This window comes from Exophiala oligosperma, assembly GCF_000835515.1.
Source record: "Exophiala oligosperma strain CBS 72588 unplaced genomic scaffold supercont1.6, whole genome shotgun sequence".
Classification (NCBI taxonomy): Eukaryota; Fungi; Ascomycota; class Eurotiomycetes; order Chaetothyriales; family Herpotrichiellaceae; genus Exophiala; species Exophiala oligosperma.
The window spans coordinates 2,471,921-2,492,364 of record NW_015622823.1 but is presented as its reverse complement, the minus strand read 5'-3'; the positions used below and the strand labels follow the sequence as shown (position 1 = coordinate 2,492,364).

Genomic DNA, 20,444 nt, shown 5'->3' with positions numbered 1-20,444 from the left:
TTGTCGATCAAGACGTCCGAGGATCGGTGTGTGTCACGAGCAGAACGGAGCCATCGAGACACTTCATAAAAAATCGACATACTGGGGGCATTCGTGTGATGGTGTGAGAGATCCCGTTCAAGGCTCCCACCTTCTATTCCGACCATGTGGGGACTTCCCCCTTCTTCGAGGAACGATATTCCGACTAAGTGACTTGGCGGGGTTGCGCGCGGAGAGGAATCGAATGCGCTCCGGGGTCTCTACACTCCGTAAACGATCTTCGAGATCTGGATTGCGGTGGAGCCATGCATTATCTTTAGTTGACCCCGGGGCTCCGGGTTGGGGAGCAGTAACACAAGCGAGATCCGGGGGCCACACTTCATCTACACTGTAGAGAATATAAATCAGCTACAGAAAAGAAATATAAAGCATCAGCAACCGCCCGCTGTGTCCAAAGTGTACCCTCTTCGACCAGGTTTGAAAAAAGCTTTTCTTTCACCCACCAAGATGGAGCACGGAGTCATTGACACCAAATTGAGCTCTGAGGCCCGTTACGAAGACGTGGAGCTGGCGCCCAAAGATGCCTTCGGCGATTCTTCTCCTGCTGCCACGTCCTCTGATGAACTCCCTGGGATCGTCGAGAAGAAGGTCCTCCGCAAACAAGATTTTACCATTGTTCCCCTGCTAGCAGGGTGTACCTTTTTTGTATTCTTGGTATGAGCAGCTTATATACAGCACACCCTCCTCCACATCGTCGATGATGATAAACCAAGGAGGGCTGACACTCCCGTGTAGGACCGGGCAGCTCTCGGCAATGCCAGGTTGATGAATTTCCAGAAGGACTTACATCTCAGTAACCAAGAGTTCTTCAACTGTCTGATGATCATCTGTGAGTTGTTGGGACGACGCCCTCGTTTGAATCATGAATAACGGACCGAAGCTTTGCTGACATCCCGCCGCCGCAGACGTGGGTTATATGAGCTTCGAACTGCCCGCCACGCTCAGCATCCGCGTGTTCCGTCCGAATTGGGTTTACGGAGGAGCCGTTGTCTTCTTCGGTCTTTGCGCCCTGTTGACGAGCGAAGCTAGGAGCTATGCTTCCGTGATGGTGCTCCGCCTCCTTCTTGGATTTGGGGAGTCAGTCATTCAAACCGGCTTCGTCTACCTCTCTTTGTGGTATACGAACAAGGAGCTCACCACCCGGTGCGGTATGTGGTTGTTGTTGCACAAAACATACACTCTTTCCCAACTTGCAAAGCATCGTTGTAAACTAACGACATTTTCTTTATGCCCAATACAATAGCATTCTGGTTCGGCACGACACCCTTGGCCGGCATGTTTTCTGGTCTCATTGCGTACGGAACCCAGAGAAATCTGGAGGGCAAGCTCGGAAAATACTCATGGGAATGGTACTATATCATTGAAGGTTGCCTGACCATCTTTTGGGGCCTCTTGGTTGTCGCCCTCCTACCAAAAGTGCCTGAACTTGTGGGCAAACGTGGAAGTTGGCTCTTCCGTTCCGAAGCCGAGCGATCAATGGTGATGCAACGGACTATACGGGGTGAGTAGTCAAACCAATCTTCCCTGTTCGACAAAGACTTGCATCACAACGCCGACAACGCACAGTTGCTAACAACCATTATTAAAGCCAACAATGTACCTGATGCAAAGCCTCGTCTTGACCAGATCTGGAAAAGTCTCAAAGACCCCAAGACATGGCTGGGAGGTCTGGCTATTGGAGCGGCGGCCTTGAACATTGCAGCCTTTAGTTCTTTCTTGCCAACCATTGTCCACCAGTTTGGCTTTACGCCTCGTAAGTTTTCCGAGATGTTGACTGCTGCAGCGACGACGACATGTTTTATGAGACTGACCTTTTTTCTTTGGTTCATACAGTCCACACACAGCTGATGTCTATGATCCCGTATGCATGTGCCGTCGTCAGCCTACCAACTGTATCGATCTTGTCGGACAGGTGGCAGAAGAGGATGCTCCCCATGATGTGCTGTTTCAGTCTTATCATTGTGGGTTTCATCATAGTCCTCACCACCACCCGTCGGGACGCTGGCATGGTGGGCTGTAGCTTGATTGCCGCTGCCAGCTACCCATGCCTCGTCATGGGAGGCAGCTGGCAAATGTCCAGCCATGGTGGCTTCTCCAAACGTTCCACCGCCTGGGCCATCAGTCAGCTCTTCATTCAGACCTGGAGCATCGTCGCCACACAGATCTACACACAGCCGCCGCACTTTTACAAGGGCCATGGAACTCTGCTTGGCCTGAACGCGGTAGGCATGCTGGCAACCTTCACAAAATACTGGATAATGAAGAAGTCCAATGCCAAGAAAGACCAGGTCGCGCGAGATTTTGCGGCAAGAGGTCAGCAGAACCCGGACGGTGACAAGACCTACGAGGAGTTGTGCGATGATCATCCGAATTTCAGATACGTTCTCTGATTCTGACCGGGTCATGTGTACACCCGACTTGGCAGGTAAAGCAAGCTCAGTTCTGGACGAAGAGAGTAGACAGCAACGTTGCCACTTGCCACACCTGCTCTGGTCGAACTGTTATGTGCCTTCGCATCTGAGTGTGGACTTGGGGGAGGATGACAATATAGCCGCCGCGAAGCGTCCCCGGTTTCCAGTCTTTCTGAGACTGGATTTGTCTGGATTGTACATGCGAATAGCTGACCAATGAGAAGAAATGCACGATACATTCACAAAAAAGTTCCAATTCCAGACTTGGCGGTTTTAAAAGATGAAGACAGCATGGTTACCACGTTCCGAAAGTGGGTGTTCTCAAGTCACCATGTCACCGAGGTAGTTTGGGGCAACATTTCACTCTTGCAGTCGTGGTAGTATGTTTTGCAGAAGAATAAGCCAGAATTGCTTTGCGCGAGGCCAAGGCCATCCTTGCCTGCTAAGCCAACCTATCTAAGGCCAGCAAGAGCCTTGCCGCCGGCTTTTCTGTCCAACTCTATACATTGAATCAAGCCGCATAATTCGAAAGCTTCTTCGACGCCCACTAGAGCTTTGGGCTCGCAGCCGCTCTTCTTCAACACTGCAAACGAGTCTCGGATGCCTTGGATTGCTCCACCGAATCCTGTGATGGGGAAGATGATGACTTTGAATCCCAGATCGGCTGCCTCGTCTACCGATATGACCGGTGTGACGCCTTTTGACACCATGTTTAGCAGACAAGGAGTGGCTCCCATTCGTCGGACAAAATCTGCCATCTCTTCCCTGGACGTCATCGCCTCAAGGAAGACAATATCGGCGCCAACCTCCGCAGCCCGGGATAGACGCGTACATGCTTCGTCAAATCCAAGGCTCTGCCTGGCGTCCGTCCTGGCGATGATCAAGATGTCCAAGCCTAGATCTGCTCGCGCATTGACCGCTGCTTGGATTCGACTGTAAAAGACCTCTTGAGAAACAATTTCTTTCCCGAGTAAATGGCCACATCGTTTCTCCTGGACTTGATCTTCAATATGCAATGCCGCGACGCCGGCGCGCGCGTACTTTGCAACCGTACGTGCAATGGAAACAGGCCCGCCGTAGCCAGTATCCGCATCCGCGATCACGGGCGTCGTCGGATCGATGTTTGCCAGCATTTCAGCCTGTTCGACCATGTCATGTTGAGTCGCAAGACCTAGATCGGCCCAGCCCAGCCGCGACATGGACGTTCCCGCTCCGGTCTGGATGTCATTCCTTGTTAGTCGAAGCTCGACAGTACAAAAATCTTGGTATGGTTCTGGCGGACGTACCATGTAGAGGGTGTCGAACCCCATATCGAGGGCGATTCGAGCTGATATGCCATCGTACACCCCAGGGGCGACCACAATTGCGTCGGGTCTTGCGAGTAGTTCTCGAAGCTTTTGGGTTGCGCGAGGGCGGTCATTAGATGTCATCGTAATGGTCATGTCGGCTTTTAGATATCGCGCTCGCTGCTGGAGTACACATCAAAACGGCCTCATAGCAACTGAAAAGAAACATCTGGTTGTATGTAGTCGACCTGTAGCGAGAATGTCAACAGAAGCCGTGGCCCTGCTACACGATCCGCTCTCCAGTCGCTGGCAGAGGAGACTACGATCCTTGCCCTCAAAGGCCCGGGTTCCGAGGGTCTTCAGGCAAAATTCCGACTTTCCGAGCTGCAACATTAGAGGAAAGTAAGAAAAAAAGAATCGATATCGTTGCACACATTATTCTGCGTACATCTTGATCTCGATTGATGTCGTTTCCGAATATTTGGTCAGAAGTAAAAGAAGTCTACATTTACAGGCTTGTTTGATCGGGCTGGAGAGACTATCATAGGTTGATTCTGCATTGTATGGTTGCAAACGCTCTGCCTTGTGCCGACAAGTTTGTTCAAACCCGCTACTTCGAAGATGCCGAAACGAATTCGCGAATAGGGCGATTGACGAAAAACAGCGTCTGCTGCTAGTGCTAAGGGAGTTGAGCACCAGTGTTTGTGTTTTTCGTAGGCTGCCGGCACACACTCTTGCTGTGGAATATTATCCGCCGCCAGTATTCGTTCTTATCGTCGCGACCATCACGAGACCGCTTCCCCAGGCTCGCGAAGACAGTCTCGCCTCGAATTGAAGGTGGAAGCGGTGAAATGGTTCCAAGAGTGCTGAACGATGAACGACATCGGGTCCGTTACGAGATAGTGACAGCCATACTATCGAGCCCAGGTGTTGCCTGTTCTTCTCTCCTATGATGGCAGCGTGAGCATCGTTTTTTATCCACAGGCATTCATTGTCCGACTGCGTGTTTTGCTTTTCGAATGACCACGCTGTTGTCAGTCCTCCAATACAATTGCGACGCGGTAGCTTAGGGTCACAGGGTTTGGTGCATAATTTGCGCGATTGCGAGGCTTTGATCTTTCAAGATTTCGACCTTTCTCTCATGGTTGCTTCACGTGTTACTGTAGGATGAGGAATGACTAGTAAAACTGAGGAGTGGTAAATCTAGGAAGATAGAGTTGATTGTTGGACAGTGGTTTGTAATAAATGACTACGTTTAATCACGTGATTCGAGTTCTCAACGTCAGGCACAAGCACGTCTCGCGTCTTAAAAGCGGCGTTCGACCATTGCTTGTGCGGCCAAGTATAAGGACGTTTGGCGACGTGGTTGAATCTGGAGAAACGACGGTGTCCAGATCAAAAAGTTGGGTGCACACTTGAACCATGGGAATTGAGTCGAAGCATACTTCTTAGCATTGCGAATTTAGCTCCTGCTTGTACCTCGACTTCAAATACTGCATGATTCACTGATACTTTGGTTATTGTTCTTCTCTCCTTTTCCCTCCCTCACACACCCACATCCGTCCGTCATGGTGCGCCTCAGAGAGATCCCGCGCACCGCGGCCTTCGCGTGGTCTGCAGATGCCAATGCACCTTGGATAGCGACAGGAACCAAATCCGGGGCAGTCTCAGTTGACTTCAGTAATCAGACCTGCCTGGAGCTTTGGGATCTCGCTCTCGACAATGTCCAGCAGGGTCAAGAGTTGCAGCCGGCTGTCACCCTTGCGACCTCGTCAGGGTATGTGAGATGCAATCGAGGAGATGGCTCATTCTGACATGTCTTAGGTTCCATGACCTCGCTTGGACGCCGGCACAAGATGGTCGCAAAAGGGGGATTATCGCAGGCGCTTTCGAGAGTGGCTCGCTCGGGCTTTGGGATGCGGACAAGGTCATAAACAATGCTTCGGATGCGGCCATCTTCGACAAGCCTATTCACACAGATGCAATCAAAGCACTACAATTCAACCCGAAGATCCCCAACTTCCTCGCGACCGGTGGAGCGAAGGGAGAATTGTTCATCTCGGACCTGAACCACCTCGACTCCCCTATAAGATTGGGAAACCCTGCGGCTCGGGGAGATGATATTGATTGCCTGGATTGGAACAAAAAGGTCTCGAACATTCTGGCTACCGGCAGCAGTGGCGGCTTCGTGACAGTATGGGATATGAAGACGCGAAAGGAGAGCCTGACGCTCAACAACTACCAACGAAAGCCAGCCAGTGCGGTCGCCTGGGACCCTGAGAAGCCTACGCGATTGATCACGGCTGTCTCTCTGGACCAAGAGCCGGTGATCTTGGTATGGGATCTCAGGAACTCGAATGCCCCTGAAAAGGTGCTACGAGGACACGATTCAGGAGTCTTGTCCGTGTCTTGGTGCCCCCAGGATCACGATCTGTTACTTTCCTGCGGCAAAGACAATAGAACCATCCTGTGGAATCCACAAACGGGCCAGGCGTACGGTGACTATCCTGTGGTGACAAATTGGACATTCCAGACGAGGTGGAATCCGCACAACCCTAATATGTTCGCAACTGCTTCGTTTGATGGCAAACTACAAATTCAGACACTACAAAACACGAACCCTAGTAGCACCGAAGCCGAGCAAGGCCAGGCTGGGGATGGTGAAGACTTTTTCTCGCGAGCTCAAACACAACCCCAAAGCTCGTCTTTCTCACTACCCAAGGCACCAAAGTGGCTTGAGCGTCCTGTTTCTGCCTCATTCGGCTTCGGTGGCCGCATTATAAGTGTTCGACAAGCGGACCCAGGGAAATCAAGGTCTTCAAAAGTATCCATCAGCAAATTTGAGGTTGATTCAAGCGTCGGCAATGCCACCGAAACTTTCGAAAGCGCTCTGCAAACCGGGGATCTCAGCTCACTGTGCGAACAAAGAGCATCAGCAGCAAAGACTGATGAAGAGAAAGCCGACTGGAAGGTCATCGAGACACTTGTGTCCAAGAACCCGCGGGAAGAGCTTGTGAAGTACCTTGGCGTTGCAGAGACTTCGGAAGAGGTAGCAAACGGTGTTGAGGAAAGTGAAGATGCTGGACCCGAGTCCACGGAAACACCAGTAAACGGCACTGCCAAATCTCACAAGCGATTTCAGTCTATTTTCGCCAGCTCGGCAGATGGTGATTTTCTTTCGGAACTTGCAGCAACCAAGGGGACAAAGACTAACAATCCTTTCCAAATTTTCACTGGCTCAGAGTCCGCGGCCGATCTCAAGATCACACGAGCCTTAATTCTAGGCAAATTCGAGCAGGCCTTAGATGTCTGTCTCCAGGAAGACAGAATGTCAGACGCTTTTATGGTCGCTATCTGTGGCGGTGAAGCTTGCATCAAAAAGGCCCAGGAAGCATATTTCGCTAAGCAATCCGGTGGTCCGAACTATCTGAGACTGCTCGCCTCTGTTGTCGGCAAGAATCTTTGGGATACTGTGCACAACGCGGAGTTGTCAAACTGGAAGGAGGTCATGGCAACTCTTTGCACATTCGCCGATGAGAAGGAATTCCCTGATCTTTGCGAAGCTCTTGGTGATAGAATTGAAGAGCAGTCTGATGCTGTCGCTCGAAAGGATGCTTCCTGCTGCTTCTTGGCAGGTTCTAAGCTGGAGAAGGTGGTCGCCATCTGGATCAAAGAGCTTAGAGAGCATGAGGAGAGCGGAGCAGCAGACTCAGACGCTACATCGGCATTCTCCCTACACGCTCATGGTTTGCAAGACTTTATTGAGAAGGTGACCATTTTCAGGAAGGTTGTCAACTTCAAGGACGATGAATTGTCCAAGCCAGGCGAGTGGAAACTTGAGGCGCTTTACAGCAAATATCTGGAATACGCCGACATCGTGGCAGGCTCCGGCCAGCTGGAAGTCGCACAAAGGTACTTGGATCTACTCCCTTCGACATATCCTGGGGCCGATGTTGCGAGAACTCGACTGGAGAAGGCTAGGAAGAAGCCAATGGCCCAGCCTGCTGCCACCACGACTAAGAACAAGCCTCTACCTGCAATGTCTGCGTTCCAACCACCAACGTCCACGTTTGCTGCTGCCACTCCTCCAGTAGCAGCTCCATACGGCAACGTTCAGCCTCAACCTGCAAATCCTTATGCTCCGCCGGCAACTGCGGCTGCACCCATGAACCCATATACCCCAGCTGGCGGCTATCAACCTCCTCAACAGACGCGAATAACCCCCGGCCCTCCTCAAGGTTATGGCATGCCACAGCCGCCTCCATTACAACCTCCACCACGGTTTACCCAGTCCCCGTCAATCCCACCACCGTCACAAAATAAAAATATGACGAACTGGAATGATATCCCTGAAGGCTTTGTTAGGCCTCCGCCGTCAAGGAAATCCACGCCGAGTGTGCCAGCAGCTCAGCCTGTGGCCAATCCATACAGCCCAGCCCCTGCTCAGCAACCCTCACCCCCTATCGCACCTCCTTTTGGATCGAGACAGAGTAAATCGCCTCTCCCACCACCACCAAAGGGCTCGGCACCTCCACCTAGAGTATCTTCACCCCTTGCTGGTGGGCCACCGCAAGCTCCTTTTGAGCGGCCAAGTTCCTCCGCCGGGAATGCATATGCACCTCCAGCTGTCACCTCACCGCCTGTCGGACCGAGCATGATGTCGCCTCCCATTCCCAGAGGCCCATCACCGTACAATGCACCCCCCTCGCATGGCCCTTCAGCTCCGAATCGCTATGCTCCCGCTCCTGGTTCCCAACCAACAGGGGCGCCTACTTCGCGGCCTACAATTGCTCCACCGCCTCAAGGGTCGTCATACACCACTCCACAGCCTCCGGCCAACCCATATGCGCCTTCGCAAGCGCAGCCACAGTCTCGCCCAAGCCCTTACGGCCCTCCTACGACTTCTCAAACTCCTCAACAAACATCAGCACCACCTATGCCAACACCATCTCAGCAGTTCATCTCAAGCCCTCCAACTGGCGGACCTCCACAACAAGCCCAACGGCCGGGTTCTGGAGGAGCTGAGAAGCGTGCAGCTGCCGCTCCTCCAGCACGCAAACATCGTGAGTCTCTCATTCCCTTGTATCAGTCTATGACACTGTCTCTAACTATTGCAAACAGCCAAAGGTGACCGCAGCCATATCCCGTCGAATGCGCAACCAATCTACGAGATCCTCACGGCGGAAATGGCGCGGGTCAAGGCTCGAGCACCTGCCAGCTTTGAGCCTCAGGTTCGTGATACCGAGAAGAGACTGGACATTCTGTTCGACCATCTCAACAATGAAGATCTCCTGAAGCCAGACACGGTGAATCAGATTGCGCAGTTGGCCAGCGCCTTGCAGAACCGAGACTTCCAGACGGCGGGCGATATCCAGATGGACGTGCACACGAACAAGGTGGAAGAGTGCGGAAACTGGATGGTGGGCGTCAAGAGGTTGGTCGGCATGTGTCGGGCTACACCTTGAGGGTAGCCAGCCATGCTTCTCAGTGGCTTTTGATGAGAGAGGGGGGAATGGATCACGTACGATTTGGGGTTCGAGGACTTTTACCTAGGTACTCCGTAGAGGAGAAAGATAAGCAATGACGGAGGGAAAGGATGAAGCGTTCGTATATCTGATGTAGTGATAGAAAAATGATGACATACGAGTATGATAGTATTGCCTTTTGTTTGACAGTCATCTCTGCCTGAACGTGAATATAAAGACACACCACTGCCACCGTTGGGGACCCACAGTGTAACTGACCCTTCGTAGAGAGTATAAACCACCCATGAATATCTTATCACACATGTTCATCGGTTTTCTCATCTCGCAGCGCCAGCTGTGGTGAAGGGAGCAGTAGGCCTAGCGGTCGGGAAGTTCCTCGAACTCAACAATGCACCCTTGAGTGAACGGATTTCGGCCCGGAACTTTTGAGCTTCATTGTCCGACGCCTTCTTGTGTTTGACCTTGTTGTCTTCGAGAGTAGAACCGGCACCAGCACCAGCACCGCTGCCGGAGCCGGTGTAGCTACTGCCGAAGTCGGTCTGGAAAGGGTTGTATGTGTTGTTCATGTTGTCCAGCACCCCTTGCAATTCGGCCGTGGTGTCCTTCAACCTCTGCTGGGCGAACCGTGAGTCGGTGGAACTGACCAGAGATGAAAGCGTCGACTGTAGGGAACGCAGGCGGGCGGATTGGCTCGCGGTGGGATCTTGGGCGGCGGAGGAGGAGGAGGAGGTCATGCCGAATTGTCGCGAGGTGGTCAAGGACACGGACGAGGAGGAGCGCGACCGGCCGGGCGAGGTTTGGGTCGCGATGTCTCGGTGGAACAGTTCCGTGGGGTCAGAGTCGTCGGAAGAAGTGTCGGAGATGGGAGGATCGTCGTCCGAGGAGGACTTGAGTTGCTTGGAGGTGGAAGAAGAGCCAAGGGGAGGGATATAAGGGACGTGGGAAACGGTGGACTCGAGTTTCGTGTTGAGTCTCTCGAGGTCGGCGAGGGCCGTCGAGGCGAGTTCGTGACGGGCCGAAGTCAGAGTTTCGAGCATCGGTTCGACGATGTACGTCGAAGCGGCGTAGGTGAGGGTCGCGACCCCCGCAAAGGCGTAGGCCGCATTGGCGAGGCGGGAGAATGTCACCAACGGAGGAGGCTTTTGTGGTTTGAGAAGGAATTCGGGGTATGTTATTATAGGTGGCACATCGCGCTTCGATGAGGACACTTGGGAGGAGGAGGAGGAGGAGGAGGAGGAGGTGGATGTTTCTGAAGGAGATGGTACGGCGGTAGTAGATGCTGTGGTGGTGTCTGCGCGAGGTGTTGTTGTCTTGTCGACAGAGGTGTGTGTGGTGGTGTCGTGAATCGTCTTGATCTCGCTGGATGGATCAGAAACTGATGATGATGATGAGGATGCTTCTTCTTCCTGCTTAGGGGAGAGAAGTTGTTCGATCTGGTCCGCAGTGAGACCCTTTTGTTCCAAGAAGGCTACCTTGCGCTCTCGTGAAGCATCCCGTATTGATTCCTCCTCGAGAAATTTACGGGCTTGTTCGAGGAGAGGTAATTCTGACGAAGATGATGAGACATCCGTCGCTTGATCGGAGGTGCTGGACTGCTGCGCATCCGTATAAGACTTTTGTTGCCAGGCTGGTATTGAGGGGGTTTTCTTCGAGCCTGGACCTGACATTGTGTCTGCCGTTGAGGGTTGAAGGAGTAGACTGCAGGAGAGGGAGAGAGGTTGAATGCGCTGAGATGAGTAGAGAGAGAGAATGATCCGAGTCGAGAGTAGAGAGTAGAGAATAGAGAGCAGCCTCGGCTCATTGGTTCTGCACCGCCACAAGAGGCCAAGGATGGTCAAGCCACATCAAACTAAAGCCGCTTGTCCATTTCTCGAATGTCGACGTTGCTTTATCAACGACAGGATCGTGTTGTAATAAAAGATATTGCGTTTCAGATACCTATATTATCTTATCAAGATTGCTAGAGATCAGTTGATCGCGCTTGATTTCTCGTGAGTTGGGAATCACGGACACAGAAACTCGAAATACAACAAAACCGCAAAGGACCTCAACCAAGGATCAACCGCCACGAAGCTTCGCAAGAACATCGGGCGCCGAGCCCAAAACGAAGCAAGGCCCCGATAGCAGCCGATCCAACAGAAAATGACAGATCGCAGCCGACGCGTGCGACGTCAAGTCAGCGATGTAACTGAAGACTTTTCCGACGATTCAGAAACAGGGAGTGGTGAAGATTACGACCCTAGAAAAGCAGACTCGATGCGTAGAGCAGGCAGATATGAGTGAGTTGGCCCAGTATTTTCTTCCCTTGTTCGCGTATCGTTGGCGGAGGTCTGTAAAGCACTGTGTCAGAGGTCCAGAGAAGAAAGGTGATGATAATTCGAAACAACCGAGTCCGACGGTGATGAAATTCATATCATTGTGCAGTCGCCAGTGGATTGAAAATGGCAACGGAAAAACCGTGTCATCTCATACCTGCAGCACCGACAGTCACCGCCTTCGATTTCGGGACATCGCGAATGAACCTCACTTCACGGTCACGGTGACGACCTGTGAAAGAAAGAACTTCTCTTCTGAAATGATCATTTCTCCTCTTTATTCCTCCCCGACAAGACTCACGAATTAGACCATAACATCCTCATTGTTGCTTGTTGCTAAAATGACATTCATCACGCTTTACTACACTGCAGAGGCTCGAAGAAGAAAAGCTGACCTCGATGCTAGATCCTCAGGGGCTTCTAGCCAGACGTCCTCCAGGCCGCGCCGATCTGGAAACTCAACCTCGATCTCATCAGCATCCATTCAACGAGGATTCGGCTCCCAAGAAGACCGACGACATAGTCTCAAGTTGACCGTGAAAGCACCGCCCAGCAAACTCCGCGAGGTCATGCGCGCCAATGAAGTCGAGACACTGAAAGACACACTCGGTGGGGGCCAGGTCTTGGATGGACCCCGATCGAGCCGTAGATCGACACTCGCTGCCAGAACCGGTGTTCGTGGCGCCCAAAAGCCAAAGTATGCCGACTTTGGTGATAGTGAAGAAGACGACGATGACGCAGAGGAAGACGAGGAGGAAGAAGAGGAAGAGGATGAGGAAGAAGAAGTTGAGGAGGAAGAAGCAATGAATGATTTTGATGCACTCGGCGCAGAGGCGGAAGGCACCACCGACGAAGACGAAGATGTCGAAATGGAAGATGCTCCTGCTCCTCCACCGTCAAAGAAAACAGCCCCACCCAAAGCACCCAAGATCACCTTGAAGCCACCAGCCAAGAAAGTCGACGGTAAACAAAGCAAGCCCAAATTGGTCGTCACCCCAGCCAATGTCGGTCCCGTCAAGTCGGTCGAAGACCAGGAAATGGAGGATGACCCAGGTGACGAAGAAGTCGAGGAAGGCTCTTCTGACCTGTCCGACGAAGACAACGAAACTCCCGCCAATGCCGACGACGAAGATGCGGAAGGCGAGGAAGATGAGATTGAAGTAGGAGAGACGACTCTTCAGGCTGAGGATGAGGAAGAGCTCGACGAGGATGACGAAGAAGACGACAGTGACAGTCTCGACGATAGTGACGACATGCCTGCGTCTGGTAGTGCTACTCCAGATCTGAGTAGGATGACCAAGAGGCAAAGAGGCAGACCGGAAGATCAGAACACACTGATGGCTTTGGACATGGCACCTCAGCAGCGAAAGGTGAGTTTTCCTCTCGAGCAGCTAGTTAGTAGCGCAGTGAGGTTACGCGGCTAACGGCATTTTAGTTCTTCACCGATGAGGAAAAGGCGATGAAGAAAGACGAGCATGCCAGAAAGCGCAAGGAATTGACAAAGCGAAAGGTGCAAGAAGAAAAGACAGCTGCCTTGAATCGTTTGGTAAGAGATGGGCCCCAAAAACCCAACCAAGGTGTGATGGCTCGGAAGGGAGTTTGCTAATTGACTGTTCCTAGCTCAAACCTCAAGTGTCCAAAACTCGAGGTGCCGCTCCGAAACCAGAAACCCTTGCAGCTGCAGCGGCCGCAATCGGATCGCCATATGAAGAGGACGATTACGTGACGAGGGCCCATCCGCTTTACACGAGATGGATCAGTACGAAGGATGGCATCAAGCTTGGTGTTCCAGAAGTTTGGTTGGGTAAGAATGTTGGTAAATATTTTGGACCACCTCTTCCGCCGAGTAATGGCTCGCTTGTGCAAGAACTCGACTAGAGAGAGACGGAGGGATTGGTTTGATGACGATGATGATCGGGGGTGTCACTGCCTGCACTGGCGTCGTTGTGATTGTATGAGTATCAGCATGGTTACATTCGGGACACTTCAACAACGAACATGGATATGGGGGCAGGTCGGTTGGTACGAGTAGACAGATAGGACTCCTTACTGCATTTGAAAGGGTCGAGAACTTGGTACTCTCAAAAACGAATAAAAACTTATTTCACTTCTGGTTAAATATACAAAGCCGAGCTTGCAAAGTCTGGGTTCATGAAATTACCTTGAGTATACGGGCAGAGAATGTTTTGGATTTTTATCATACAGAAGTGTCGGCGTAGGTAAGGTAGGTACACGAAGATGAATCCATCTTTGCCACACGACGATGCAAATACAATACAATACAATACAACGTTGGCTTGTGGCAGTTTCGACTCGGCGCCTTTTTTTTTTTTTTTTTTTTCTGCTTGAAACCGCCACTCGAGTAAGAAAACTCGAGTTACGTCAACATCAAATTCCAATCCCAATCTTGTACACCGGTCCCGATTTCGGTGCCGTCAGTACTGAACATGGCGCCGCCGATGTCATGCTCAGTGTGTTGCTGCTGGTGATTGACGTTGCCACTGCCACCTCCTCCCATCCCGGCCATGGCCGCATTACTCAAACGGTTAATGTAAACGTCGTAACCGTCGATGGCTGTGTCGATCTCGGTCAACCAAGGATGATTGTTATTATTGTTGTTGTTGAAGCCAGTGTCACTCGAGTCTCCGTCACCACCCAAAAATGAAAAGCCTTGTGCGTGTGCGGCAGCGGCAGCGGCGCCAAAGTTGGGATCATTGATATAGCTTGACCAACTGTCTTGTCGAGGATGTGGTTGCTGTTGATGCGGCTGATGAGGTTGGTGTGGTTGTGACACGGATTGTTGACGCGTAGGTGTCGTCAAACTATCGCCGCATAATCTATAAATGATGTCCCTGCACTTGTTGGCGCTGGAGTTTAGGTTTGTCATTGCATTGATGACGTTCAAGGCGGTGAGAACCTGTTTTCTCCATGACGGTGCGTCGGGGTGTCCGGGAATCCGTCGGAGACAGTGGATCGGGATCAAGGCGGCTTGGAGTAAGAAGTACAGTACGTACCAGGCCGCCAATCTGGTATGGGTTCCTATCGACCAGAATCGAAAGATGCAAGAAATGCACTCCTCGGCGGCCTTGAAACATCGACTCGTGGCGATTCTTTCGGCGGAAGGTGTCGTACTGGTCGCAGGCGAGGAGGAAGATTTTGATGCGTCCGACGCCAGACCGTCCTGGGTCCATCGTATCAGGAACGGCCGGTACATTATGATCCGCAAAAGGCGGTAACGCCATCGACCGATTTCGTGACCCAACAGATATTCGCTGGACAAGGGCAAGTCTCTGTCATTGTAGAACTCTGGCAGACCGGCGAGCCAACCCCCGACGAGTTCGTCGTCCAGGGACACGAGTTCAGCTGCCGAAGGGAGAGGGTTCGAAATCAATCGATTGTATATCCGGATCGTGCGGAGGTGGTATTGTGATTGGGTGGTGATGTAGGTGTAGAGAGTCGTTTCATTGACTTCGGGTGGGAAGGATGTAGATGTTGGTTCAAGGTCCTACAAAAAACAACAGGAAGAAATAATGTCAGTTGAAAGAATCCTTCTTGAAGGGGGAAGACAACTAGGTTCGTAACAAAGGAAGAAAGACGAACCTGTTCATGAATATTTAGTGGAAAAGCAGTCTCGACACCAACTTGTGGCCAATTCAAAGGACGGCCGTACGTGACTGTGGCACCGACGTCAAGGACACACAAGGACCACCATACCCTTCGCCTGACTTCCTTCTTGAAAGGTGTCGCCTGCCAGCCGTGGAATTCCTTGTGGAGGCCCAGGGAGGTGGCCAAGCGCAGAGCGATACCTCCGTAGTTGTATCCGCTGTTGGGTCGGTTCCTCTTTTGGAGATAGTTGGCGGCCATGGCGAATGCTTGGACGAGACTGAGACTTCCAGTTTCCAAAGACACAATGGTCAGGTTCGCCTTGACGGCGTTGAAGAGCGTGGCGTGGGTGTCATCGGTGCCGCTCCTGGACACAAAGGCGCCGAGGGTGGCGACCAGATTGACCAAAATGTGAAAAGTGTTCGGCCCAGGACGCCCACTCATTTTGGAGTACTGTTGGCGAAAGGAGGGTTGGTGGAGGATTGGAAAGGTCGGGTGGTAGTAGGCAAAGTAGGCGTCGACCATGCCGTCGACCACTTGGCGGGTGATGAGTGGTTGCGTCTGGAGCCATGTGGACGGAAGGCTGTTGTCCTCGGGAGTGTCCTTCATCAATTGCTCCATGGTGTGTCTCCGTTGTTTGTGGAATTCGCTCTTGTCGTCTGATGTTGACGACGATGATCCTTCACCGCCGCCGCCGCCGCCGGCATTGCCCATCCAGATGAGGCGGAGAAGCGCGGCTCCCGACACCGATCCATAGAAGCCAGTGTGTGAATCGTCCGTCGTGAGCGTAGCCATGCCGTCGGTGATCTTGGGCACGTCCGAGTCTGGGTCGTTCTCCGAGGTCGACGCGCCAAAACCACCACCACCTCCTCCACCTCCTCCGCCACCACCACCTGCCAACTCCCCCAAGTTCCAGGACGGATCGCGCTCATCCCACTCAAAGTCGTCGTCGGCACCTGGGAGATTTTCAAAGGCGGCACCACTCTCGCTAGCTGGACTTCGGGAAGAGTCGAAGAGATGGAAGTCGAATTTTTGATCGGGGTCTGGACTGGTCGTGGGAAAACTCGGTCCTCCTGGGAAGGCAGTATCGCTCGAGAGTCTGGGTTGTTGAGTGATTGGCCTTTGGGGAGATGGTTCGGATCCCTGTTGTGAGACTCCATGAATGAGCATTTGAGATAGCTCGGCTTCGGTGAAGAAAGTTCTGAGCAGGGCTTCAGCCTTTTCCAATCGTTCTTCCACCTCGGTGAGGTGTCTGTGTGAATTGTTTTAATTAGCAACGCCGGTACATAGAGATACCGCAAATTCGTCGGCCCTTACTTTCTCGTCAAGGACGATCGACTGTGTTTGTCGTAGAGACAGTGTCGATTGTATCGCTGACAGACGGAACACACTGGCATCTTCCCATCGCATTTTCCCTTGCGACGTCGACATTCTCGGCACGACTGTCCAGCATTGGGCTGCAGTTTATCACTCTTGGGCACGTCGGCCATTCTGCGCGTAGCTCGTTTGTAGAATTTTCGCTCACATACGGAGTATAGAGGGCAAGTGATTGATCAAATATTGATGATGGAGTTTGAAAATGGCAGTCGAAATACGTTAGATATGTGTAAGGAATTTATTGTCCTTGTAGCCATTGATAAATTTGAGATACGAAAGATCTTGGTCCCCCAGAACCCCGCAACGGACACACGCGGATCAGTCAATTGCCCAGGGATTTATCACCCAGGGTTTATTTTATTGGCACACGGGGGCCAGAATTGACGCTTCGATATATTTACTGTCTATCAGGTAAATATAAAGGTCCTTTGTGCCAGTGGATGACCAGTGGATGATGGCCACGCGGCATCCTGCACTCTACAGAACCAAAGGAGTCTCTCCATATGGATATTCCAAACGGGGGACAAATACCACATTTTGACGACTACTTCGGACTGACGATTAAATCAATTGCAGGTAAGCGAGACCTGGGAGGTTCTTCCATAGGTCACTATAACCCGCTACATTTGCTTCTCCCCCGGTCAATGCCCAAAAGGACCGACCGGTGGCGCCCGGGATTCGGCTGCATCCAACTATCCGCCATCAACGACACCGAGGAGGCCTTAAGCGAAGACCAAAAGCGCTGGAGATTCGCGACTGGTGGAACAAATGCTTAAAACCGACACGATCCCGAACATTGGGCTGTGATTACTCCGTAAAGACTTTGGCATTATCTTCCCCATAACTTCACCACACTGTTCAGGGCCAGACAGTCCAGTCAGGATCACCACGCGGTAGATTGATGATTTTTATCTCCGGCCACAGACATGCATGTATATGTGCGCTTCTTCAGCAAGGGGGTGTATATAAAGGAGGAGGCTCCCTCCTGGCATCTCGAGGTGAGTCAAAACTTGGAAAGAAAGCTTTTGTGGACGTTGGACATCTCAGAGACCGTTTGTCTGTTCCTTGTCGTTTTCTTCCCCCGTGCAAGACAATCCCCTCCGTATAGTCCGAGGTTCAAAACATCGTCATGGCAACAGGTGAACTCCCCGAGACTCACCGGGCTCTCGTCCAACGGGTCTACGCTCAGCCATTACAAGTCGAGACACTCCCGACACCGCAGCCCACGCCGGGGAGCGCCGTCGTCAAGGTCCTCGTGGCCAACGTGATTGGGTACATGAAGAACATATACAACGGCGCCCGCAAGTATTCCTACCCCACCCCTTTGGTCGCCGGTACGAGTGCCATTGGCCGGGTCGCGGCCGTGGGCGAGGACGCCGTCTCGCTCAAGCCGGGCCAACTGGTCTTTTTTGACTGTACCATCCGTGGACGCGACGACCCGGGTGCCATCATCCTTTCCGGTATCGCCGACGGCTCGAGCGAACCAAGCCGGAAGCTCATGCGTGACGCCTGGCGCGATTCGACCTACGCCGAATACGCGAGAGCGCCGCTGGAAAATTGTTTCCCGCTCAACGAGGCTCTGCTCTGCGGAAGTCCCTCGGACGGCGTCGGCCTCGGGTACGACATCGCGAGAATATCCTACATCGCCGCACTCCTCGTCCCGTACGGCGGGCTGAGGGACATCCGCGTCGAGCCCGGAGAGACTGTGATCGTCGCGCCCGCCACAGGAGGGTTCGGTGGAGCTGCGGTGCTCGTCGCGTTGGCCATGGGTGCCAGGGTGATAGCGATGGGTCGAAACACCGACGTCCTCGCCAAGCTGGCAGGGTTGAGCAGTACCCGGGTGAAGACGGTCAAGATCACGGGGAACCAGGAGGAAGAGGTGGCCGCTTTGCAAAAGTTTGGTGGACCTGCCGACGCCTACTTTGACATCTCCCCCCGCGAGGCTCAAGGTGCCACGTATTTCAAGAGTGCCATCCTGTCGCTGCGCCATGCGGGGCGTGTCTCTTACATGGGTGGATTTCTCGAAGACGTGCCCATCCCCCTTCGGCTCCTGATGAGGAAGGACATCAAGTTACACGGCAAGTGGATGTACAGCCCGGACGACGTGCGGTCGCTCGTCAAGATGGTAGAAATTGGGCTTTTGGATCTGAGTGAGTCGCGTGGCCTGGTGACGGTCATGGGCGAATTCCCACTCGAACGTTGGGAAGAGGCCTTTGACATGGCCGCGAAGAATGCGGCCGTGGGTCAAATTGCGTTGATCAGGCCGTAAGTTCGTGGACACGTCTTCAGATAGAAGAGACAGACAGAACCTTGTAAATTTCAATTAATTCTATAGGTGTTCATTGTTTGACCCTGATGACTACTTTGCCGAAATGACCGCCACTGTAAAGATACTTGAAAGCTTCTTTCGCTTGGTCAAACGGAAACACTCGGTCGACGACCGGTTTAATCTTGTGTTGGTCATAGAATTGTAGCATCTCCTCGAACCGATCCCTGGGTCCGTTCAGAATGCCCTTCAAGGTAACGTTCCGCCTCAATGCTAGGACGTTGGCATTCAAGCGATCACCTGGATCGTCCTCCTTGCCGGATAGGTAGCCAATGGCATTGATGAGACCGCCGAACGCTATGCAGTTGAACGACTTGCGTAATGTCTGAGCACCTCCAGCTTCGAGAATGATGGCTACGCCGTGGTCATTGGTGAGTCGCATGACTGTATCCTGCCATTCGGGATCTGTCTTATAATTGATGATATGAGTTGCACCGAGCGACTTGGCCCGTTCCAGTTTTGCGTCCGAGGAAGATGTTATGATAGCTTGAGTTTCGGAAATCAGTCAGTCGTACGCTGCATACACGGAGGAGATTAGGCATTGATTGAGGAGACTTACTTTCTGCACCAGCGGCGTGTGCAATCTGTAGGCCACTGATCGAGACCCCGCCAGTTCCTTGAAGTAGGACCGTCTCATCTTTGCCACCAGGATGACCCAATGGCCTCATGCCGTTGATGGACATCCATGCCGTAACCCCAGCAATGGGTAATGTAGAGGCTTCTTCGTCATTTAGGTAGGCAGGGGCTTTTACTAGGCCTGTAATCGGGAATACGCGATGTGTCTGTAGAACTCCCTCTAGAGGTAACCCAAGTCCGAAAGCCATCTCTTTCGCAGTAATCTGTCCTGTGAGATGCGTCTGGTTGAATGTTGAGAGGACTCGGTCCCCAACGGACCACGGGCTGGATTGAGTGCCTTCGCCGATGGCGACTACTATACCGCACATATCGGAGCAGGGAACAAGTAAGGAAGTTGCACCAACAGATTTGTGGTGATTGTAAAGACCCATGGCCACTATCGTCCAACCAACAAATATGTCTCAGCTCCGATCGCCAATTTTGTTTGACGTGCAAATTGAACCAAGAAACAGCACTTACCTTCTGTGTCACGATAGTTAAGAGAGACAGTTTGGATCTCGACGAGCACTTCATTTTTGCCAGGCGTCGGGACAGGTTGTGTTGTCCTACACAGATGCTCCAGACCATTTTGTGATGACACCCATTGATGATTCTCTGTTGGAAGAGTCATGTTGATTAGGAAAACTGGATTGATAGCCTTACACTTTCGTATATTTCACAGGATCAAAATTGGATAGAAACAGATCAGACTTGCACGTTGTCGATCTGGTTTCATTATTTCGTCAGATATCGACAGGGAAATTCGGCAATCTCCGCAATGTAGGATCTACAGAACGAGATATAGCGGCTCTTGGGACTCGGACCCATCATGAATTCTTCTGATACTCGTGCTTGATCTCTTTCATCCCCGAATAGGTTGTGTTTGGCGACACTCGTACTGAATACCTGGGATATCCTATGTGCACATTGTGTATGTTGACGTTATGGGTGGCTGTTCATACGGAGCATTAAGTAAGCACTCGGTC

The 20,444-nt window shown here is 52.2% G+C and overlaps 7 protein-coding genes across 10 annotated transcripts; 3 read left to right on the top strand and 4 right to left on the bottom strand.

The window, feature by feature from the left end:
• Window positions 1-486: 486 nt before the first annotated feature.
• Window positions 487-2,429, top strand: PV06_07292 (uncharacterized protein; the record flags this gene model as incomplete). Its single annotated transcript, XM_016408507.1, has 6 exons — window positions 487-693; window positions 775-868; window positions 945-1,187; window positions 1,283-1,540; window positions 1,628-1,792; window positions 1,873-2,429. 6 exons carry the CDS (start codon window positions 487-489, stop codon window positions 2,427-2,429), a joined length of 1,524 nt encoding a protein of 507 aa, XP_016261987.1.
• Window positions 2,430-2,902: 473 nt separating this feature from the next.
• PV06_07291 (uncharacterized protein) lies at window positions 2,903-3,892 on the bottom strand (the record flags this gene model as incomplete). The annotated part of the gene is made up of 2 exons (XM_016408506.1): window positions 2,903-3,667; window positions 3,737-3,892. 2 exons carry the CDS (start codon window positions 3,890-3,892, stop codon window positions 2,903-2,905), a joined length of 921 nt encoding a protein of 306 aa, XP_016261986.1.
• A 1,234-nt stretch (window positions 3,893-5,126) lies between these two features.
• PV06_07290 lies at window positions 5,127-9,391 on the top strand. 2 transcript variants are annotated; one of them, XM_016408504.1, is made up of 3 exons: window positions 5,127-5,513; window positions 5,561-8,799; window positions 8,858-9,391. In XM_016408504.1, exons 1-3 carry the CDS (start codon window positions 5,305-5,307, stop codon window positions 9,199-9,201), a joined length of 3,792 nt encoding a protein of 1,263 aa, XP_016261984.1. In that variant the 5' UTR covers window positions 5,127-5,304; the 3' UTR covers window positions 9,202-9,391. The 2 variants fall into 2 exon arrangements, with proteins under 2 accessions (XP_016261984.1, XP_016261985.1); XM_016408505.1 differs by having other exon boundaries at window positions 5,561-9,391.
• PV06_07289 lies at window positions 7,556-10,957 on the bottom strand (the record flags this gene model as incomplete). Of its 2 annotated transcripts, XM_016408503.1 has the most annotated exons (3): window positions 7,556-9,285; window positions 9,381-9,417; window positions 9,469-10,957. In XM_016408503.1, the coding sequence occupies one exon, from the start codon at window positions 10,887-10,889 to the stop codon at window positions 9,540-9,542; it is 1,350 nt and encodes a 449-aa protein (XP_016261983.1). In that variant the 3' UTR covers window positions 7,556-9,285; window positions 9,381-9,417; window positions 9,469-9,539. The 2 variants fall into 2 exon arrangements, with proteins under 2 accessions (XP_016261983.1, XP_016261982.1); XM_016408502.1 differs by having other exon boundaries at window positions 7,556-9,417; window positions 9,469-10,889.
• Window positions 10,958-11,129: 172 nt separating this feature from the next.
• Window positions 11,130-13,650, top strand: PV06_07288. 2 transcript variants are annotated; one of them, XM_016408500.1, is made up of 4 exons: window positions 11,130-11,501; window positions 11,944-12,907; window positions 12,973-13,083; window positions 13,158-13,650. In XM_016408500.1, the coding sequence occupies exons 1-4, from the start codon at window positions 11,365-11,367 to the stop codon at window positions 13,413-13,415; spliced, it is 1,470 nt and encodes a 489-aa protein (XP_016261980.1). In that variant the 5' UTR covers window positions 11,130-11,364; the 3' UTR covers window positions 13,416-13,650. The 2 variants fall into 2 exon arrangements, with proteins under 2 accessions (XP_016261980.1, XP_016261981.1); XM_016408501.1 differs by lacking the exon at window positions 11,130-11,501 and having other exon boundaries at window positions 11,913-12,907.
• Window positions 13,651-13,914: 264 nt separating this feature from the next.
• PV06_07287 (uncharacterized protein) lies at window positions 13,915-16,630 on the bottom strand (the record flags this gene model as incomplete). The annotated part of the gene is made up of 4 exons (XM_016408499.1): window positions 13,915-15,042; window positions 15,138-15,723; window positions 15,811-16,392; window positions 16,458-16,630. The coding sequence occupies 4 exons, from the start codon at window positions 16,628-16,630 to the stop codon at window positions 13,915-13,917; spliced, it is 2,469 nt and encodes an 822-aa protein (XP_016261979.1).
• Window positions 16,631-18,829: 2,199 nt separating this feature from the next.
• PV06_07286 (uncharacterized protein) lies at window positions 18,830-20,357 on the bottom strand. The gene is made up of 3 exons (XM_016408498.1): window positions 19,939-20,357; window positions 19,403-19,855; window positions 18,830-19,329 (listed from the first exon to the last, which is right to left on the bottom strand). The coding sequence occupies exons 1-3, from the start codon at window positions 20,087-20,089 to the stop codon at window positions 18,857-18,859; spliced, it is 1,077 nt and encodes a 358-aa protein (XP_016261978.1). The 5' UTR covers window positions 20,090-20,357; the 3' UTR covers window positions 18,830-18,856.
• Window positions 20,358-20,444: the final 87 nt, after the last annotated feature.

What these genes read in the sequence shown, in the direction of transcription:
- PV06_07288 (XM_016408500.1), top strand. Translation starts at nt 11,365, where the DNA reads ATGACAGATCGCAGCCGACGCGTGCGACGTCAAGTCAGCGATGTAACT. An exon ending in CGTAGAGCAGGCAGATATGA is followed by an intron (nt 11,502 to 11,943) that starts GTGAGTTGGCCC and finishes CCTCGATGCTAG; the next exon opens with ATCCTCAGGGGCTTCTAGCC. An exon ending in CAGCTGCCTTGAATCGTTTG is followed by an intron (nt 13,084 to 13,157) that starts GTAAGAGATGGG and finishes GACTGTTCCTAG; the next exon opens with CTCAAACCTCAAGTGTCCAA.
- PV06_07286 (XM_016408498.1), bottom strand. Translation starts at nt 20,089, where the DNA reads ATGACTCTTCCAACAGAGAATCATCAATGGGTGTCATCACAAAATGGT. An exon ending in TAACTATCGTGACACAGAAG is followed by an intron (nt 19,856 to 19,938) that starts GTAAGTGCTGTT and finishes GTTGGACGATAG; the next exon opens with TGGCCATGGGTCTTTACAAT. An exon ending in ACACGCCGCTGGTGCAGAAA is followed by an intron (nt 19,330 to 19,402) that starts GTAAGTCTCCTC and finishes CCGAAACTCAAG; the next exon opens with CTATCATAACATCTTCCTCG.
- PV06_07290 (XM_016408504.1), top strand. Translation starts at nt 5,305, where the DNA reads ATGGTGCGCCTCAGAGAGATCCCGCGCACCGCGGCCTTCGCGTGGTCT. An exon ending in ACCCTTGCGACCTCGTCAGG is followed by an intron (nt 5,514 to 5,560) that starts GTATGTGAGATG and finishes GACATGTCTTAG; the next exon opens with GTTCCATGACCTCGCTTGGA. An exon ending in TCCTCCAGCACGCAAACATC is followed by an intron (nt 8,800 to 8,857) that starts GTGAGTCTCTCA and finishes TATTGCAAACAG; the next exon opens with CCAAAGGTGACCGCAGCCAT.